Source organism: Papaver somniferum, unplaced genomic scaffold (genome assembly GCF_003573695.1).
Source record: "Papaver somniferum cultivar HN1 unplaced genomic scaffold, ASM357369v1 unplaced-scaffold_24, whole genome shotgun sequence".
NCBI classification, from domain to species: Eukaryota; Viridiplantae; Streptophyta; class Magnoliopsida; order Ranunculales; family Papaveraceae; genus Papaver; species Papaver somniferum.
The window spans coordinates 2,696,986-2,715,393 of record NW_020634374.1 but is presented as its reverse complement, the minus strand read 5'-3'; the positions used below and the strand labels follow the sequence as shown (position 1 = coordinate 2,715,393).

At 36.6% G+C, this 18,408-nt stretch overlaps 5 protein-coding genes across 8 annotated transcripts; 4 read left to right on the top strand and 1 right to left on the bottom strand.

The window, feature by feature from the left end:
- Positions 1–295: 295 nt before the first annotated feature.
- On the top strand, positions 296–1,774 carry LOC113340996. Its single transcript, XM_026586038.1, has 3 exons — positions 296–700; positions 810–915; positions 1,257–1,774. The coding sequence occupies exons 1-3, from the start codon at positions 558–560 to the stop codon at positions 1,560–1,562; spliced, it is 555 nt and encodes a 184-aa protein (XP_026441823.1). The 5' UTR covers positions 296–557; the 3' UTR covers positions 1,563–1,774.
- A 139-nt stretch (positions 1,775–1,913) lies between these two features.
- LOC113340995 (peptide deformylase 1A, chloroplastic-like) lies at positions 1,914–4,909 on the top strand. 2 transcript variants are annotated; one of them, XM_026586036.1, is made up of 5 exons: positions 1,914–2,515; positions 3,481–3,570; positions 3,700–3,767; positions 4,172–4,418; positions 4,614–4,909. In XM_026586036.1, exons 1-4 carry the CDS (start codon positions 2,057–2,059, stop codon positions 4,416–4,418), a joined length of 864 nt encoding a protein of 287 aa, XP_026441821.1. In that variant the 5' UTR covers positions 1,914–2,056; the 3' UTR covers positions 4,614–4,909. The 2 variants fall into 2 exon arrangements, with proteins under 2 accessions (XP_026441821.1, XP_026441822.1); XM_026586037.1 differs by having other exon boundaries at positions 4,574–4,909.
- A 344-nt stretch (positions 4,910–5,253) lies between these two features.
- Positions 5,254–11,731, top strand: LOC113341016 (trafficking protein particle complex subunit 2-like). Of its 3 annotated transcripts, XR_003355718.1 has the most exons (8): positions 5,254–5,424; positions 5,951–6,029; positions 9,432–9,555; positions 10,151–10,236; positions 10,318–10,379; positions 10,825–10,910; positions 11,063–11,409; positions 11,503–11,731. XR_003355718.1 is itself a non-coding variant. In XM_026586058.1 (7 exons), exons 2-7 carry the CDS (start codon positions 5,959–5,961, stop codon positions 11,153–11,155), a joined length of 522 nt encoding a protein of 173 aa, XP_026441843.1. In that variant the 5' UTR covers positions 5,254–5,424; positions 5,951–5,958; the 3' UTR covers positions 11,156–11,582. The 3 variants fall into 3 exon arrangements, 2 of the variants coding, with proteins under 2 accessions (XP_026441843.1, XP_026441844.1); XM_026586058.1 differs by having other exon boundaries at positions 11,063–11,582; XM_026586059.1 differs by lacking the exons at positions 5,254–5,424; positions 5,951–6,029 and adding an exon at positions 8,781–8,920 and having other exon boundaries at positions 11,063–11,582.
- Positions 6,049–8,560, top strand: LOC113341015 (pentatricopeptide repeat-containing protein At4g32430, mitochondrial-like). The gene has a single exon (XM_026586057.1). It carries the CDS (start codon positions 6,226–6,228, stop codon positions 8,557–8,559), a length of 2,334 nt encoding a protein of 777 aa, XP_026441842.1. The 5' UTR covers positions 6,049–6,225; the 3' UTR covers position 8,560.
- Positions 11,732–11,984: 253 nt separating the features above from the next.
- Positions 11,985–13,220, bottom strand: LOC113340868 (aspartic proteinase CDR1-like). Its single transcript, XM_026585922.1, has 2 exons — positions 13,091–13,220; positions 11,985–13,003 (listed from the first exon to the last, which is right to left on the bottom strand). The coding sequence occupies exons 1-2, from the start codon at positions 13,218–13,220 to the stop codon at positions 11,985–11,987; spliced, it is 1,149 nt and encodes a 382-aa protein (XP_026441707.1).
- Positions 13,221–18,408: the final 5,188 nt, after the last annotated feature.

The window sequence follows — 18,408 nt, the reverse complement described above, 5'->3', positions numbered from 1 at the left end:
ATAGTGAATCAGAAATCATCAATTTGACAAAATCCAAGCCTAACTTTCTTGTGACTAGTTTGACAATGGATGGGAAAAAGAAATGTCGTCTCATACTTTGACGTAAAACTTTGTGTGGACAACAGAGAGCATGCGTACTTTATTCATCTTTTAAATGTCTGGCCTCAATGAGTCATCTTTCTTGCAAGATTTTCACGTGGATGAGTGCGCCGCTGTTCTGTGCAGCATATAGCATGGAGGAGGATATGGATGTGTTCCAGACGTAAGTGTGTTCCGTGTCACTGCCTTAGCATTGTGATTATCTACGTGTAAACTCGTACCATGACATATGTCATTCAACAAAGTCTATAAAATCTACCACATTTTGCGTCTTGATGATAGGAACACCTTGAATATCTCTTGATTACAAAACCAAGTTTATCCAGAAAATCCTTATCATTTCTTCACTGCAATAATTTCTCCAAATTCTTGCGTTTTCTTCATTTTCCGTCTGAAATTACAGTTCTTTTAGTTAGTGCACACTTGATAATAGCTTTGATTAGTGTTGTTCATCGATCATGGAAGGTCCTTTGCCAATTACATCTATGAATCATATCTCGATTGTATGCAGATCAGTTGAGAAATCTCTTGAATTTTATCAGAATGTTCTTGGGTTTTATCCTATTAGAAGGCCTGGATCATTTGATTTTGATGGAGCCTGGTAATAATAACCATGAAACCTTAATAATTATTATCGAATTATGAATCAATTAATCATCTGTTTTGGCTAATTTTGTGAATATTATCTGTTTATTTATTTACTTATTTAGGCTATTCAATTATGGCATTGGAATTCATCTCTTGCAGTCGGAAAACCCAGAAAATGTGTCAAAGAAAATGAGCATAAATCCCAAAGATCAGCACATCTCTTTCCAGGTAAAATTTCTAGCTACTGCAATTCATTTTTTCTAAGAAAAAATTTAGCAGATAATTTGGCAGATATCAATGGTGTAAACATGGTTGTTCTTGTGTTAGCTTCCTTATCCACTGAATTTAATGTGCTTGCATAATTGTACTTAATGTTTATGGTACATATGGTGAAAGTTTGCATTATTGAATGTACTGTACAAGTACAAAGTACAAGCACTATCATGCCAACTGACATAGAAGTAGTGCACCAAACCAAACCAGTTGGCGAGGAGCCTGATTCTCATTCTCATTCTTGAGGTCAGCAGATCGAGTCACTACGTCTACTAAATGAGATGCATTTTGTGTAGTGTGGAAGCATGGCAATGGTGGAGAAAAAGCTCAAGGACATGGGGATTGACTATATTCAGAGGACAGTTGAAGAAGGTGGAGTCTATGTCGATCAGTTGTTCTTCCATGACCCGGACGGTTTTATGATCGAAATCTGTAACTGTGATAATCTTCCGGTTATACCACTCACTGGAGAAGCTCCAGTTCAAATGCAAGCATGTTCCAGAATCAATAAGTTGAAGAATAAGATTCAAATTCAACAAAATCAACAACAACAGCAGCAACAAAAACTTATGGTTCAACATGTTTCTCCTTTGCATGTGTAGAAAGGGTAGAAAGTGTCAGTTTGTTGTAGGATCTAGCTTGATGACTAGATTTGCAGGGTTAGTGTACATGGGGATTTTCTGGAGGGTCTCTGAATCTGTTGTTAGTCCTCGAGGACTTTAAGGGAGTCTCTAGGATATCCATGTTAGTCGATTCAGACTATTTTCTAAGTTTATAAAAGCTTGTTTTATTCCTAGTTAAGAGATTTTATCAAGTCCTAAGCTCTGTGGAATTAACTCCCTGAATTGTTTATGGATTCATCTGGATGACAATCCAAGAAGAATCAGGCAGAAAAACCGGCAACCATATCAACATTTTCATGGCAAGGCAAACAAACAAACCATGCATACACCATATGCGTGGGTAAGAATAGAATTTGATTAAGTGTAAGAATAGAATTTGATTCATCTATGAAAATGACTAAAATAACCCCACAACTTCTACTGGATAAAAGGAGTTTCTGGAAAAGATTCTCTCCATTAAAGAACGGAGTGAGATGGAGATGATATATAGATTCTCAAATCGACTATCTCCGATCTCAATAGCTGATAAATGCTTCAGAAATTCAATAAACAAACAATTCATTAGAACCCCAATTCTGGGTTCTCGTCTAATTCGAGAAAAATCATTCAAATCCAAGGTCTTAGACCTGAAAACACCAGTATTTAATGACAATACGAACTTGATCTATTTGAAAACCTTTTCTTCTTCTTCTTCTACTTCTTCGATTGCTTCTAAAGCAGGTTGGTTACTGGGTTTAACAGGAGAAAAGAAACAAATCTTGCCTGAGATTGTTAAAGCTGGAGATCCTGTTCTTCATGAACCTGCTCGTGATGTTTCTGTTGATGAAATTGGGTCTGAAAAGATTGAAAGAATTATTGATAATATGATTAAAGTTATGAGACAAGCACCTGGTGTTGGTCTTGCTGCTCCTCAGATTGGCATTCCATTAAAGGTTTTTCCTTCTTTACTTTCTTAGGTTCATACTTGCTGCATTTTGTTTGGAAAATTTGTATCTGTTTGTTTGTTTTGATTGCTGTTAGAATTCAATTCATGGGTTTATCTAGTTGCCTATTTGGTAAAATTTATCACCAACTAGCTTTGTCTGGCAATTGGTATGTTCAAGTAGTTTATGGCATTGAGTTGAATTTGATTATGATGTCACTACTAGTAATGTAGGTTCTGAATAAACTGTTACTCTTGTTTGCATTCCGTTGAATTTTGATTTTAGTTTACGGTGTTGTCTATTGTGATGTTCTTACTAGTTTATGTCTGGAATAAACTGTTATTCTTGTTGCATTTGGCTGGAACTGATTAGTTAGTTTATAGTGTTGCCAATTTTGAGGTTCCCACTAGTACTCTATGTCTTGAATAAACAGTTAAAAATCTTGTTTGCATTCGGCTTCTTCAATCCTAGTTTCTTGGGTTTTTCGACTGCGTAATTTGTCAGTGTATATTTGATTTGGGGAGGCATGTTAAACATTTTGTCTCTGTAGAGATTACAGATGGTAAATTATCGAATCTGTTGTAGAATGAATATTCAAATGTGTCATGGGGTTTCGGTTAAGGATGGAGATGGGGTTGTGGGTTAACTTTAATGTAAAAGGCATAGGATGATTGTGAGAGGCCAATGAACTTCATGTAAACCGAAAACATTCAAGATTGTAAACATTTGACGAGAAAACAAAAATGAATATATGATTATGGGGAATTTGAACTACTGCAATGACTATTGAGTTTTATTAGTGTCATTTTCATGAAGGTTGCCTCACGTTGTATTTACTAAAATCAACTGAGTCTGCGAAAGATTGATAAATGGCGGGTCGAAATGGATGGTCTAGTTGTATCATATACATCCACATTGTCAAAGCACAAGAGTTAATGAAATCACAATAACATGATTTATCTTGTGGTCTACAGATTATTGTTTTGGAAGATACAAAAGAGTATATTGGTTATGCTCCAAAGCAGGATATCAAAGAACAAGATAGACGCGTTTTTGATCTTCTGGTAAGTTGGTTTTTCTGTGAAGATCATACACCAATAAACGATTTAGTGCTTTTTCTTTTCATTTTTTTCTCATCAACAAAAAACTTTTTATTTCTACAGAGCTAGTAGTTAATGTTTCTCTCGAAGCAGGTCATACTGAACCCCAAGCTTGAAAAGAAGGGCAGCAAGACTGCGTTGTTCTTTGAAGGTTGCCTGAGGTAAGAAAACATACCTAACCTTTACCTCCTTGCCATTCTATTTACTGTGTATAAGTGCTTATTCGGTTAACCAACAACTACTTTAATTCTTTCATTATTAGAACATATAGTGATTGACTTCATATTATGCGACGTCAAGCAATTATCTGGAAACATCCTAGTTGAAAATAACTTCCTTGTAGTCTAGTATCATGAGTCAGTCATGATAGATTTCACTATCAAGTTTCACTGAGAATTTCAGCTGAAAACTTTTTCTTGTAATTGAAGCTATTGCAGTAGATATGGATTTCAAAAGTCCTTGCTTAGTTGCTTATATCTCTGTTATGCATTTACGTCATTCACAATTCGAATATGCTTTATCATGAACTAACCGTGATGTTGTTTTTGTATGTATCATGGTAAAGTGTTGACGGATTTAGGGCAGTGGTTGAACGTCATCTTGAGGTGGAAGTTACGGGTTTAGGACGTGATGGCAAGCCGTTGAAAGTAAAAGCTTCAGGTTGGCAGGCTCGAATATTACAACATGAGTGTGATCATCTAGATGGCACAATTTATGTTGATAAAATGGTTCCAAGAACATTCAGAACTGTGGAGAACCTGGAGTTGCCTCTTCCCGCTGCAGTCCCTAAACTCGGAGTGCTCAACTCATAGGTGGGAATGTCTGTGAAACATTGTTGCACTAAATTTTGTCATTTTTTCGTTGTAATTGTTGAAAATTCAGCTCCATAAACCTCTACTCTATGTTGCCTTTGTAGTACTCTAGATATCATATTGCTTCGCAACTCATATTTGGGACTATTTTATAGCCAACTTCACAGGAGTTATGAGCCTACCCTGATAATGCAGATGGACAAGTGGCTTTCTGGAAATTTGGAGAAGAAAAGGGAAACTGCTTTGGCCTGTTGTCATTTGTGATTTTATGGCAATATGGACTGAAGAAAATTACAATGTCATTTCTTTTATTGATTTCCTGATTAGTTCAATGTAATGTATTTTTCCAGGATGACGGGTCTAGGTTGTTTCTAACAAACATCAATTCAGAAAAAAAAAACTTGTGAGCACAGCTTTGAAGAAAATCATTGTTTATCTTTATACTAAAAAAAAAGAAAGAAAGATATGAGAAGCCACTACAAGTGTTTTTAGCTCGCATCCTTATTCCAATTCCAGCTTACCCATCACTCACATTATCTGGTTAAAGCTTGCAATCAAACATGGAGTCGGTTATAAACAAATGTTGGCAATTGCCTCTATTAGTGCACACTTTGTTGTGATATGCACGCATACATTGCTATGAGCCTATTCGAATACCAGAAATAAAAGTGGAGAAGTATTAAACCATTTTTAGAAGTCAGAAGAAATTTTTTTTTTGCTTACTGCTTACTATAGAGTAACATCTTTACTTTTTAGAAGTCGCCAAATTGACTTCTTGCATTTTGTCTTCCAGAAGTCAAAGTTCTTCCTTGACCTATTTCTTAGGTTACATCCAAACAGGCTATTCTATGACAAAAGCCGTGTAAAAACGAAGGGGGTAAATATCGTGTACCGAAGAGTTTGTAGCGCACAACAATTTTTAGGTTTCTCCAATAAACTTTGTCCCGCCCGATTTAGAACAAAATTAGGGTTTCAAGGATACTCGGAATTCTTTTGGAAAATTCAGGTAAATTTTCAAATTTCTCTCTTCATTCAGTGATGTTTAGTTTTTTATTACTTCTTCTTTAGATCTCGTTGACTTAGATGATCTATATCCAAAACTTAAACCAAATTTCATGATTTTTATTCATCACTTGACCTGGTTCCCAATTCATGGCGGATACTATTGTAATAAGGAAACAAAAGCATTGAATAAGTGAATATCAGTATGAGTTTGTTGGTCACTATTTTACTAGTAAAAGAATCTTAGGCATTTTATGTGAAATGTGAAATTTGGTTCTTATAATAGTTTTGCTAGTTTATTATGGTGTGGTGATTTTTGTTCTATGACTCTATGTGTTGGGAATTGTGTGAAACCTCCTTTTGTTTCGAATGGATATGTTTGTGATTAAGATGCTTAAATGCTTTAATAACCACCAAGGTCCTTGTTGTCTTTGACATTTTATCGTTCCCGTTATATGAAGCAGTAGGTTCCTGAATCCTACGTCATAGTTCAAGAAAAGATTTGATATGAGTTTTCTTTCGTTTTGCAGTTTGTAATATGTTGTATGTTATTCTGCTAGAGGAAGGGGGTGCGACTATGTCAACATGTTTTTGCCGACTGCTTTTGTAGTATGATGTTTTTCATCTTGAATTGTACATCCTAGTCTTTGTATTTTTGTCACCATTTGAAATGAAACCAGGAGGATCTGCTGCCGTTAGACGTGTCCCTAGCTAGATTCTGTGTAGGAATACTTGTGACGCCACTCCATTGAAGACTTATATTTACACTCTTAGTGGGTTCTGAGGCAGGTGTTGAAATCTTCTAATGTTTTCCCTCCATTATAGATTTCGTAACTGTTTCCTAGAACAAGATCAAGTGTTAGCAAGTTTCAAGAACTTCCTCTCTCTGAAACATGGATTCCATACTTCCGTCCATATTCCTCATCCAAATCCGTCTTCTCTTAACCAATCAATGCTTTCTTATTTACACAATAATCTTCCATCCTTGGCTCTTGAAACACTAAGAAAGCAGATTCAGTTTGGTGGTACGAGTGGATTAAATGAGAACACCATTGCCATTGCTTTTAAATCTTGTTGTGGAAATCTAAAAACTGGTTCTCAAATACATGGCTTGGCAATATCAGCTGGATTCAATTCCTATGTTACCGTTCATAATTCGTTGATGAGTTTCTATTGTAAATCTGGGCAGTTTAAACGAGCTTTTGATATTTTTAGGAGTCTAAAAAACCCAGACATTGTGTCTTGGAATACCATTCTTTCGGGTTTCCAATGTAGTGAAGATGCTGCAGAGTTTGCTGTTGAAATGCATCGAAAAGGGGTTGTTTTTGATGCAGTGACGTATACAACTATAATTTCCTTTTGTTCAGATCCTCCAGAGCTTCTTGGAATTCAGATTCACTCTCAGATATTAAAATCTGGGTTTGGGGCTGAAAATTATGTGGGTAACGCTCTTATAACAATGTATTCAAGGTGGTGCCGACTAGAAGAAGCTAAAATGGTGTTTGATGAAATGGCTTATAGAGATTTGGTTTCTTGGAACGCAGTTATCTGTGGATATGTGCAAGAAGGAAATAATGAAGTGGAGGCTATTTTGCTTTTCGTGGATATGGTAAAAGAAGGTTTGAAGCTCGATCATGTTTCATTTTCAAGTGCAATATCAGCCTGTGGTCATGTAAAAAACTTGGATATGGGGAGACAAGTACACAGTTTAGCTTTGAAAACTGGGTATGGTGTTCATGTCTCAGTATGTAATGTTTTGATTTCGATGTATTCGAAATGTGAGATTACCCACAGTGCTAAAATGGTTTTTGAGAGTATGACTGATCGAAATGTGGTGTCGTGGACTACCATGATTTCGCTAGATGAAGAAACTGCAGTTTCTCTATTTAAAGAAATGCAACTTGATGGAGTTTGTCCAAATGAAGTCACTTATGTGGGGCTAATCCAAGCAATATCTAGTCAAGATTTAGTGGAAGGAGGAAAATTGATTCACGGGTGTTGTATTAAGACAGGGTTTATAACCAAATTGAATGTTTCTAACAGTTTCATAACCATGTACGCTAAGTTTGAGTATATGGAAGAAGCAAGGAAAGCGTTTAATGAGTTAAGTCACGGAGAGATTGTTTCATGGAATGCTTTGATTTCTGGTTATGCTCAAAATGGGCTATATCAAGAAGCTTTGGAGACATTTTTGTCTGCAATTATGGAGTCCTTACGACCAAACAAATTCACCTTCGGTAGTGTGTTGAATGCGATTGCATCTGCCGAACCTGTGTCACTAAGACATGGACGACGCTGCCATTCCCACATTATCAAGCTAGGCTTACACACAGAAATTAGTGTTTTAGGAGCTCTGCTTGATATGTACGCTAAACGTGGAAGTATTGATGAATCTAGGGCTGTTTTTGAGGAGACTACAGAGAGAAGCTTAGTTGCTTGGACTGCAATAATTTCGGCTTATTCAAGACATGGGGATTTCGAAACTGTGATGAGCTTATACGAGGAGATGATTAAAGAAGAAGTAAAGCCAGATTCGATTACATTTCTTCCAATATTAGCAGTGTGTGGTCGAAGAGGAATGGTTGACATGGGTATGAGAATCTTCAACTCCATGGTGAATGATCATAAAATTGAGCCTTCACCAGAGCATTATTCGTCAATGGTGGATATGTTAGGAAGAGCTGGTCGATTGGACTTAGCAGAAGAATTTATGGATAAAATGCCAACAAAACCTGGACTGCCGGTGTTGCAGAGCTTGCTTGGGTCTTGTAGAACTCATGGTAATGTTGAGCTGGGTATAAAAGTCGGAGAAGTTCTAATTGGGATGGAACCAGAGGAGTCTGGTTCTTATATGTTGATGTCTCATATGTATGCAGAGAAAGGAGAGTGGGAGAAAGTAGCAAAGATAAGGAAAGGGATGAGAGACAAAGGAGTGAAGAAACTAACAGGGTTAAGTTGGGCAGATGTTGGTGAGGTTCATGGTTCTATGTATATGCATGGTTTCTGTTCAGAGGATAAATCTCATCCGCAAACTGAAGATATATATAAAATGGTAGAATATATAGGGTTGGAGATGAAGCTGTTAGAGATGCATAATCAGAGAATTGGGAAAGACAACATATTTTTATGTAATGTCTGAAAGGTAGAATTTTCTTCTAATATAGCAAAATATAGGGTTTCGTTGTCCTTGGACAAACTTTTATATGTAATGCCTGATGCGTTTGATTAAAAGTTTTAGCTGGAATTGATGAATGTTGGCTGCTAGATAAGGAGGATAAATTTGGTCATGATGTACTTCCAGCATAAAACTACTCCTACCAATGGGTGGGTTGCGCCTAGGCCTGCAGGCAGCCGGTGTAAAAACTTTAGCCGCATCTCTGGAGATAAGATCGTTATGCGGTTTATCTTCGCTCGACCCGGTACTTGTTACTGGAAAACGATCTTCGGTTCTTGGTACTTCCAGCATAAAACTGTTCCGAAGTCCTGATCTAACAGTATAGGTATACCAGCTAAGAACTATTCTGTTAACATTCATCTTTTGGAACCAGAAATTGACCAAGTCACAAGTAGCATTACTGTTGACCTGGTAGCATTTATAAGCGGAACTATATTTGAGCCATGTATAAGAGTAATACAACTCCGGCTTTGTTAGTTAGGTGATCTCTACTCATAAGTGTGTTTAGTTGTTGTATGGATTCCTTTCTTTTGTTTTTGTTGTTTTGGATATATGACTTGCATTTGATGGCATGGAACACAGAATCTTTTGTAGTTAATACCTGAAATATATTACCCACAATATTGTGTGGACATACCAAGCATGCTTACAAGCTTAAGCTGCAGATCTCCCACCATCGCCCTAGACGTGCAACATGAAGTTGAATTTATCTGTTTTTGCTAGTTTAAATTGTTGTTATATCTTTTCTCATTTAGTCGTTCATGTTAGAAGAAGCAGCAGACAGGATAATCTTACTTTATGCTCTTAAGGTCTGACATTTTTCTTTTCTCTTACAGTTTGCGATTTATACTGAAGGTTATTCTACTAAAGGAAGGGGTTATGGCAACTACAGCATGTTTTGTTATTGTTAGCAAGAATGACATTCCCGTTTATGAAGCTGAAGTTGGCTCTGCTCTCAGAGTACGAATTTTCTTGAGTTTTATTCTTTTAGAACTGTATGAACCTTGTATTCTGAATTATGAAGTGATGATTACATGCTACTAACTTAGCAAATGATTAGAAGATTTTCCACTTACTTGTTATATCATTGTATATGCTGCCATGAGTTTGATTCTTCATTTTTTGTAGATAAGTTGTTTAAATTGGAAGTATAACATCCTGGCAAGATTTGGATACTATGGGAGTCGTAAGATATATGTTTTTTGTTATATCATTATTCTGTAGAATTGAGTTTGCGTCTTCGCACGCTTCGTTTTTCCTAACGTAAAATGTTGGAGTTGACATATAGCAGTCTGAGAAAATTTTGCAGTAGTTGTGTATGAAATTTACTCACCTTATGCATGACATTTACCCGACAATTTGGTGCTTACTCGTCTATTTTAATTGGGAATGCTATGTGCTTTACCAAGCTTGCTTCTGTATGTTTATTTACTTTCCACTTTACCCTGGTGTGTCACTTTGTTCCACCAGTGGTCGCATTCCTCGTTTATTTCTTATATTTGTTCGCAAGTATCTTTTGTTGTCAGTTCTTAATTTCCTAAGATTATGATGACAGAAAGAAGATGCTGCTCACCAGCACCAATTTATTTTACATGCAGCGTTGGATGTTGTTCAAGACCTTGCATGGACTACTAGCGCTATGTGAGTATACATGCCGAAGTCTTGTTGTTACCCATTCTCTTTTTCCCCACTAAGACATTCTGCTTGACAATTTGGACACAGGTTCTTGAAGACGGTGGATAGGTTCAACGATCTGGTGGTGTCTGTATATGTTACTGCTGGTCATATCCTACAAAATGGGAACTGATAAACTTATTAATCGCATAACTCTAGAATAACTTACAGAGTAATTTATTGTGAAGCATCATTAGGGTAAAGCATTGTTATGATCATTATACTTGTTTGATAAATCTTGGATAGGTAAAGCCGATATTAAGTTAGTGACAAGCGATTGATTGAGTTTTACCAAATGCTACCTTAGTCAATTCTGCATACTAAGAGTTGTTTCCATCACCTGATTTGGGGTTTTATTGATTCAAGGGCCAACCAACATTCGAAATTGGAGATAGATGTCCGTGTACACAATGCATGATATTCCCCATAGGTTAATCGAAGGTTAACTAATTTTGTGAACTGTTGCTTCATGATCTCTATGGTCGTATAACTCGGTATTTCGCATCAGCTTTTTCACTGTTGTTCTTTTGTCTTCTTTAACCAACCATTTCATACATACACGATTGATGCTACTTCATGACTCGAGAAGTGAAGATGGGATCAAAAGCTTTTTTCAAGATGTCCATGAGCTGTATATAAAGGTAATAATTTCAGTTTGAAAGAGCCATTTTTCCTTTGTGTTTTTTGTAGAGTAAACATGAGGTCCTTGGTGCCGCTCTGTTAATCCTCAGTAGTTAGGTTAAATATTAACTTTATTCATTTTGCTTAGTGTCTCCCTCTGGTACTCCTGCAGATTCTTCTGAATCCCCTCTATATTCCTGGATCACGCATAACATCATCTCATTTTGATACGAAAGTCAGGGCCCTAGCAAGAAAGTATCTGTAGTAACCCAATTTTCATTGTCACCGGTGAAGATGAAGATAATATTTGTGAAAAGTGGAACTTGGGATAGGTGGTAGTCTCCTCAGTTGCTTCTGACGACGTTTGTCTTCAACATCCTTCATTCTGATTCTCGTGTTGTGTTTAATCTTGTTGTACAATTTCTTTTTCAAAAGCATATACGGCGGAGCAGAAATGTTTGTAATACCTATCTTGAGTTTGAACAACTCTGTTTCTTAACAGAAGTCATTTTCTTCTAGGTAATTTTTGTAGTGCCTTCAGTTGTATCTTGTTTTATGTTAACATTCAACGTAGACTGATTTTCTCAGACTTTGCCGACGTTCATAACCCAGGTTTCTGTAGGAAAACTTCAGCGTGCCAACTGCGCAATTTGGGGGCATGGAACAAGATTGAATATCATATTGGTTCTTGGCAATCGGTGTTTGTAAGATTGATTTCTTCATTTTTCTCGTTTGGTTATTCGTTTGAACCTTCCAAATCCTCATAAATGGGCTTGAAAGATTCATTCTCTACCCAATAGCATTGTGAAACCTAAATTTTCTTTTACCATGCAAAGGAACGTAGGCTGAAATTAGAGACCAAAACTTTAGAAAACTTTTGCTGTTTGAGGTGCCATACCTGCTCCTAAGTTAGGGAGATCATTGTCAGATCAGTCTAAATAGACTATATGGATCTTTGTCTCTATCTAACTAGTGAAAGTATTAACATCAAAAATATATTTACATGGGACTAGAAAAATCTAAATAAATAATTTATTAAATTCCAGACATTGAATTTATTCTTGGCAAATTCCTAGCTAGATGGCATTGTCTCTTCATGAACCTAATTCGCAATACTCCGTAGCAAAAGAGAGTGACCAATCCATAACATTATATAAAATCCTTTTATTCGCTTGTTGATTAGCTCCTAAAATAAAAGATGGCGATTTAATATCCCCTCGGGAAATACCTAAGCAAACAATTTCACCTAATATTACAAAATTAGCTTTATAATCTGAAATAACGTAGTCGGCCTGTTGAAAATGAAGCGTTATGTAAGGATACTTATTAATATCAAATTTTCCCCGTAAACGGAAACAAACATCAAAACTTTGTTGGGGACCTATATATTCAACTCCGAGCTCGTTAAAATTTGCCTTTACCAAATCTGCAATTCTATCAAAACGATCTTTATACATAATGGATATTGGAGTACCAGAATCAATAGCACTACCGCCTACTCCTCGACTGCTAAGCTTAAAAGTACCTTTAGGAAATCCAATTCTTTTGTTACCTACACTGATATCTTCTAGATTTAAGAAATAGTATGAGGTTTCAAACTTAGGCACAACAATCGGAGTGATATGTACTTCTTGACCTGCGCGTCCAATTATAGCATCTTCTCCGAACCTTAAATATGTATCTGACCCTTCCATATTCTGGTTAAACGTCTCAAAGCAGTAGGAAAATTTACCTTGTCCAACAGCTCCTAATTGATTAAGAAAAGACCATTGTCCTAATCCTAAACCGAGTATTCCTGTAATAAGATCAGGTTTGCCACGTAAATGATTCTTGCCGATAAAATCTTCAAAATTCTCTTGGATTCGGCCACAACCAAATTGTAACTCAATATTTTCAAGGCCACCAGTATCGGAGTCGAATGTGAACTTTTCTTCAGAAAGAATACCAGATGTAACCGATCCACTCTCATAGCCTGATACATAAGTGCATTGGCCATCAACATTGCACTTATCTCCCTTGCAAAGAGGATGTGTATTACAAGCAATGGGGCGATACGTAGTTGACGAACTCCAAGGATAAAGTGGTGCATCTTGATGGAAAGATTTATAGGCACCTTCGCATTGAAGTCATGTCTCATCACTGCCTGTATCAAGTATCAAATAATAATTCATGAATGATTTTTGTCTACCAGGAAACGTACCTAAACCAACCATTGCAATGTAAAACATTTCTGGTTCGTAAATTACAGGCAAACGTGCAACATCAGGATCCATGGAGCGCGTTGCATTACTCCGGAGTAATATTTGTGAGTTGATGTCATGTGCTCGCATTTTGGACTGTTGGACGAGTCTCTGAACCCTTTCTTCTCGTGTTAAATGGTCACCTAAATATAAAGGTGATTGTTTGGAGTCTCTATGAATCATCTTTAAACTAAACCCCTTTTTTAGATTCACGGGGATGCCTAAGTTTAATAGTAGTGAAACATGATAAACTGTTAGAAGAAAAGATAAAATAGTTCTCGCCATTTTTTAGCTAAAATGAATCTTGATGCACACAACTATATGAACTTCAATTTATCCAGTTTAATATTGAGAAAAAAGAAATCTCAACGTATTAATGTTTTTACTCTATTATAGAAATGGAAATTAAAGAAAATATTTTCTTATTAATACCATGTATTAAGGCTCCTACACATACATAATACACAATAGATCCAATAAAATCTTTATATTAAGATTTATTAAGAAAGTATATATCCATCAAATCTTTGGATACGAAGACAGAAAGTAATGTAGTGATTAAGAACTTGACTAATTAAGATTTAGCATGCCGATATTTTTCTTGTATATAATTAGAGATACAATATTTTCCTAACGTGGTTTTGTTTTCCTTTCTTAGCAATGTAACTCATTTATATAGAAGTATATAATATATGTAAAGGCAGTAGCCTGAATCATCCAAACCATAAATATCACAAGTGTTTCCATATCTCCAACTGATATGGAGAGTTTCACGAGACGAATTGATGGCACCCAGCTTTCGTGAACCCAATGCACCCATCATTTGGTGGTTCGAAGCCAACTTATCATCCTCTCCATTGCTCGTTTTATTTTCTACCTCTTATTTACTTCACTAATAAAAGCCTAATTTCGTTAAATCTCAAATAGATACTGATAGTGAACTCATTCAGACGATAAAATACACCTTTAAAAACAAATGTGCTTGTAACATCAATTCATGTCAGGAAAATGACGGCTAAATCTCCAAAATCTGAAGCAAGAGTGATAAATGAAATCAAAGCCCTTATATTTTATGGGGGTCTGGTGTTAAATGGTTTTGGGCAACCCCATTCAGGTCTTTAGTAACTTATTGGAAAGTTGTATTGGATTCTCCCTCCGTTCTTTTTTAATAGGCTGGTTTTGTTTTTAGAGAAAATTAAGGAAATTAAGACAACTAATCATTGAAAGTGATTCTCATGACACTTGTCAATAAAAGAAGTGAAGTGAAATGGTCCCCATGACACTTGTCAGCAAAAGAAGTATAGTGAAATGGTCCACATGACACTTGTCATCAAAAGAAGTTAAAAGAAAAATGGTCCCAGAAAAATAAAATAACATTTGACTTTTCCAATTAGGAAACCAGCCTATTTTTTTTGAAACATTTATTTTAGGAAACCAACCTATTAAAAAGGAACGGAGGGGATCGTAATTAGAACCTTTGTAAACCTTATAATGGGTCATTTGACCTTATTATATTGTCTTTCAATACAATTTAACCTTATCATTTTAAAAAAAAAATGTCGGAACTGTTTTTACACTAAATTCAATCATCATCCAAAAGTATTACAGTACCTCCTATGTTGCTTCTGGTACATGAATATTCTAACTCTCAATGAACGCGTAATTGGGGAATATGAATTACTTCCCCCAGCCAAAGGTGTCTGCTAAGGGGTGTTCTTTGGGTGCGAAAATACTAAAACATCCTTTAGTTAATTAAAAATCATTCTGAAAAGACTGTTATACCCTTCGTACAAAATAAAAAACTTAAAATCAAATAACCAAAATCATCTCCCCCATTCTCTCCATCAGTTCCGACACTCTTTAGGGTTAGGGTTTTGAAAAAAAAAAATACTTCCATCTTCCTCTTCTTCATCGTTCTTCATCTGCTCTACGATTAGTCGTCGATTCAAAAATGTATTCGTCGATTAAAACCTACCTGAATCCATAAGAATACCTCCACGAAAGAAATCAGATGCCCAATCGAAATCAAAATCGATTTCTCAACAAAAACAAGAAAAAAGGAATGCTTTGATTGCTCAAGAGCAAGAACACGAAGAACAAGAGGCTTAGGACGATCAACTTCTCGTAAACATGGCTTCTATGAGGAGGTAAGTGATTTAGAACTGTTCAATTAGTGTTTCAATCGATTTATATCATTGGGTTTAGGTCAAAATCGCAAACCCTAACTCAAACAGTTGAGTTTCAGTAACTCCCGGCATAGAATGTTGTATGAATACCATGCTGTTACCTACTTACGACATTCGATTTAGGATGAAGACCATACTGGAACCCAGTTACGGCATCAATTTTAGTATGAATAATATGTCGTCACTTAGTTAGTGAATCACCTGGAACTGAATATTTTATACCGGCGTTGAAATTAGGTTGAATACCATGCCGGTATTAAGTCACGGCATTAATTTGAATTTATTCGTTGTTGGTAGTGAGCTTCTAATATACAGAAAACCCTGGGATTTTGATATGGGTACCTGCATTGGTTTTAAGTTAAATTCCATGTCGATACCTTGTTACGGTATGTGTTTGAATTTTACATATGTATCGGCAATGTTGTTTTGGTATCCAGGAACTTCCTAGGAATTGCCTTAGGCTACCGGCATCCTCTACAATTATTCGGCAATGTCGGCATTGGTTCCCGGCATGGGGTGGTTTTGATTAACTATGTCGTTTCTTTGTCACGACATGGTCGATATTTTGTTAACATATGCCGGTAGTGATGATTCTATGACGTTATGTGGTGTATCTATGCCGGCATTAGAAAATGAAAGTTAGTTGTCTTATATTTATTTCGTGCTTCTTTCGAAATAGGGCTAGAGCAAAGGAAGCTAACAAAGGAAAAACTAAAGATGCTGGCATTAAGAAAAGAAGGAAGGACGGTCTTGGTACTCCTCAGTCTCTGCCTCCTAGAGGGAAAGACCAAGGTCGCAAAAAGTGTTTGGGGGCTGATATAAGAGGTGAAGTTTGGGAGAGTGGTCGTGACCGTAGTAAACTCGTAATCCGTGAACCTATCGGAGCAGTTGAGGAGGAAGATGAGCAAGATGAAGAGGAAAGTGAGGAGGAAGATAATGAGATTGATCCAAGTCAATTAGCAACCCAAAGCCAAGTAGTAGTGGAACAAGGTGGGCCAAGTCAACAACCGACACAAGGCAAGGGCAAAGGAAAAGTTAAAGTTAAAGGTTCACACCTTCCTCATATTGATGACATGATACCTAACCTTGATCGTGTTAGAATTTGGGGTGCAACTTCTTTTGATCAGGTACATCTATTTGGCTACAAGGACTCTTGGGCTCGTACTATCTATGATACGTACATAAGAAATTTTAAGCATCCGGGAAGACGTCGGATATTGCATTCATTAATGCGTCATCGTTATCGGTTATGATGACCCTCGGAAGATGGTTTTTCCGGGAGAGTAATTTCAATTGTCATAATTCCCAATTATAATTGTGATCCCTTTCGTTCTCCATTAAACACCAAGCCATTGTGAATGATACCTTGTCTGATGTTTGCCCCTCTATGTTGAACAACGACATATTGTATTTGTTTGTCTTACAGGTGCAATCCATCATAAGTACACCAAAACATGTATGAGCCAATTGGGCAAGCAAAGGATGCGAAATGAATATTTGAAGGGGTTTGTTGTCCGACCCTCTTTTAATGATACGGGTGTAGTTGTGATCCCAAGCTATCTTCTCGAATTCTTGCATAACGGTCCTACCTTCCCATTCCACCTTTCTAATAGTTGCTTGTGCGTTATAAATTGTATTTAGAGAAGAAACGTTCGTCCGATCCTTTTCCTTGAAGCCTCTGAGAATCACTCTTGGTTTGATACATGCTTTAGTTATTCTCTTTACATCCTCAAATTCATGAGGTTTTAGTTTCGCAACTAGGGAGTGACCAACAAAATCTTTCGGATCCCGGTGGTTATGACGGACAAACCACACCGTAAAATCCCATTCCTTGCCTTTTATATAGAACACAAGATTAAATGGGCAGTTATCCTTCCTCGTATGAGTCTTGTATACCCTATTAGTCTTCTTTGGATATACATAATCTTTTCTCTTGTGGCTGTTCTTCTTCTTGTATTCCCCACTTCTCTCGCAAGCCATCTCAAAACGATTGCTTGAACCTTGTGTATTCCTCACCAAAACACACATGTGCTTAAGAGCCGTCTCTTTATCCCAAGCAATTGCTTCGTCTTTATCTGTTATTCCCTGCATAACGAAAAACACGGGAGAGTATAAGGTTCTTTATAAACAATCCCCACGTAAAATTCAAAAAATTAGGTGAAAAGTATTCTTTGGAAACATACCGGAGGCATTTTATAGTATTCTGACGTATCCGGACCAAACGGTTTGGAATTTGTTGGATCAATATATGTCACCATCTAAGGAATGAATGAAAAGAAATTAAAATTAGTTCCAAATAAAATTTAATTACTATGCCGGATACTAGTTCCGGCATGCTCCACTAACATTCCAGCGTACAAAATTCTAAACAACCAATGCCAGAAACCAGTACCGGCATTCTCGAATAATGTTTCGGCATTCTCGTTACATAAGGTTCCAAGCCGGACAGATTGCCGGTTTGGTCGATAATTTATAAACCACGCTGGTATTTAACTTCAAATTTCTTTATATTCTGGATGTTTTTCTCGTGGTACCGGCATAATACATTCAATGCCGGAAGAGGAGGTGCCCGCATGCTCGTTACATAAAGTTCCAAGCCGGAACCAACTGCCGGTTTGGTCGATAATTTATAGACCACGCCGGCATTTAACTTCAAATTTCTTTAACTCCTGGATGTTTTGTGGTACCGACATGGTAAAGTTAGGAGTGAACCATGCCGGTAGAATATTCCATAGAATATTCAGTGATAGGTAAAAAGTTAAATACGTGCCGGTATGAAATTTTTGGTTGAACACCATGCCGACAAAGTTTTCAAAATGGGGATATTGTTAGCTGGCATGGAAATACTATGAATACCATGCTGGTATTTTTCGTGCCGATATGGTATTCATACTATTTCAATGCCGGCACAGAGCTTTTTCAGAGAAAAAAATGGTGGATGCAAAGGAAAAAATCAATTTTTTAACACACAAGCACCTGTACCTGAGTATTGTAAGTGACTGTATGTTGAACTTGTTTACGTTCTTGGTTTGGTTCTTCAAAAAACACTTGATGTTCACAAAAATCATGATCCAAGGGTGTTGGTTCATCAT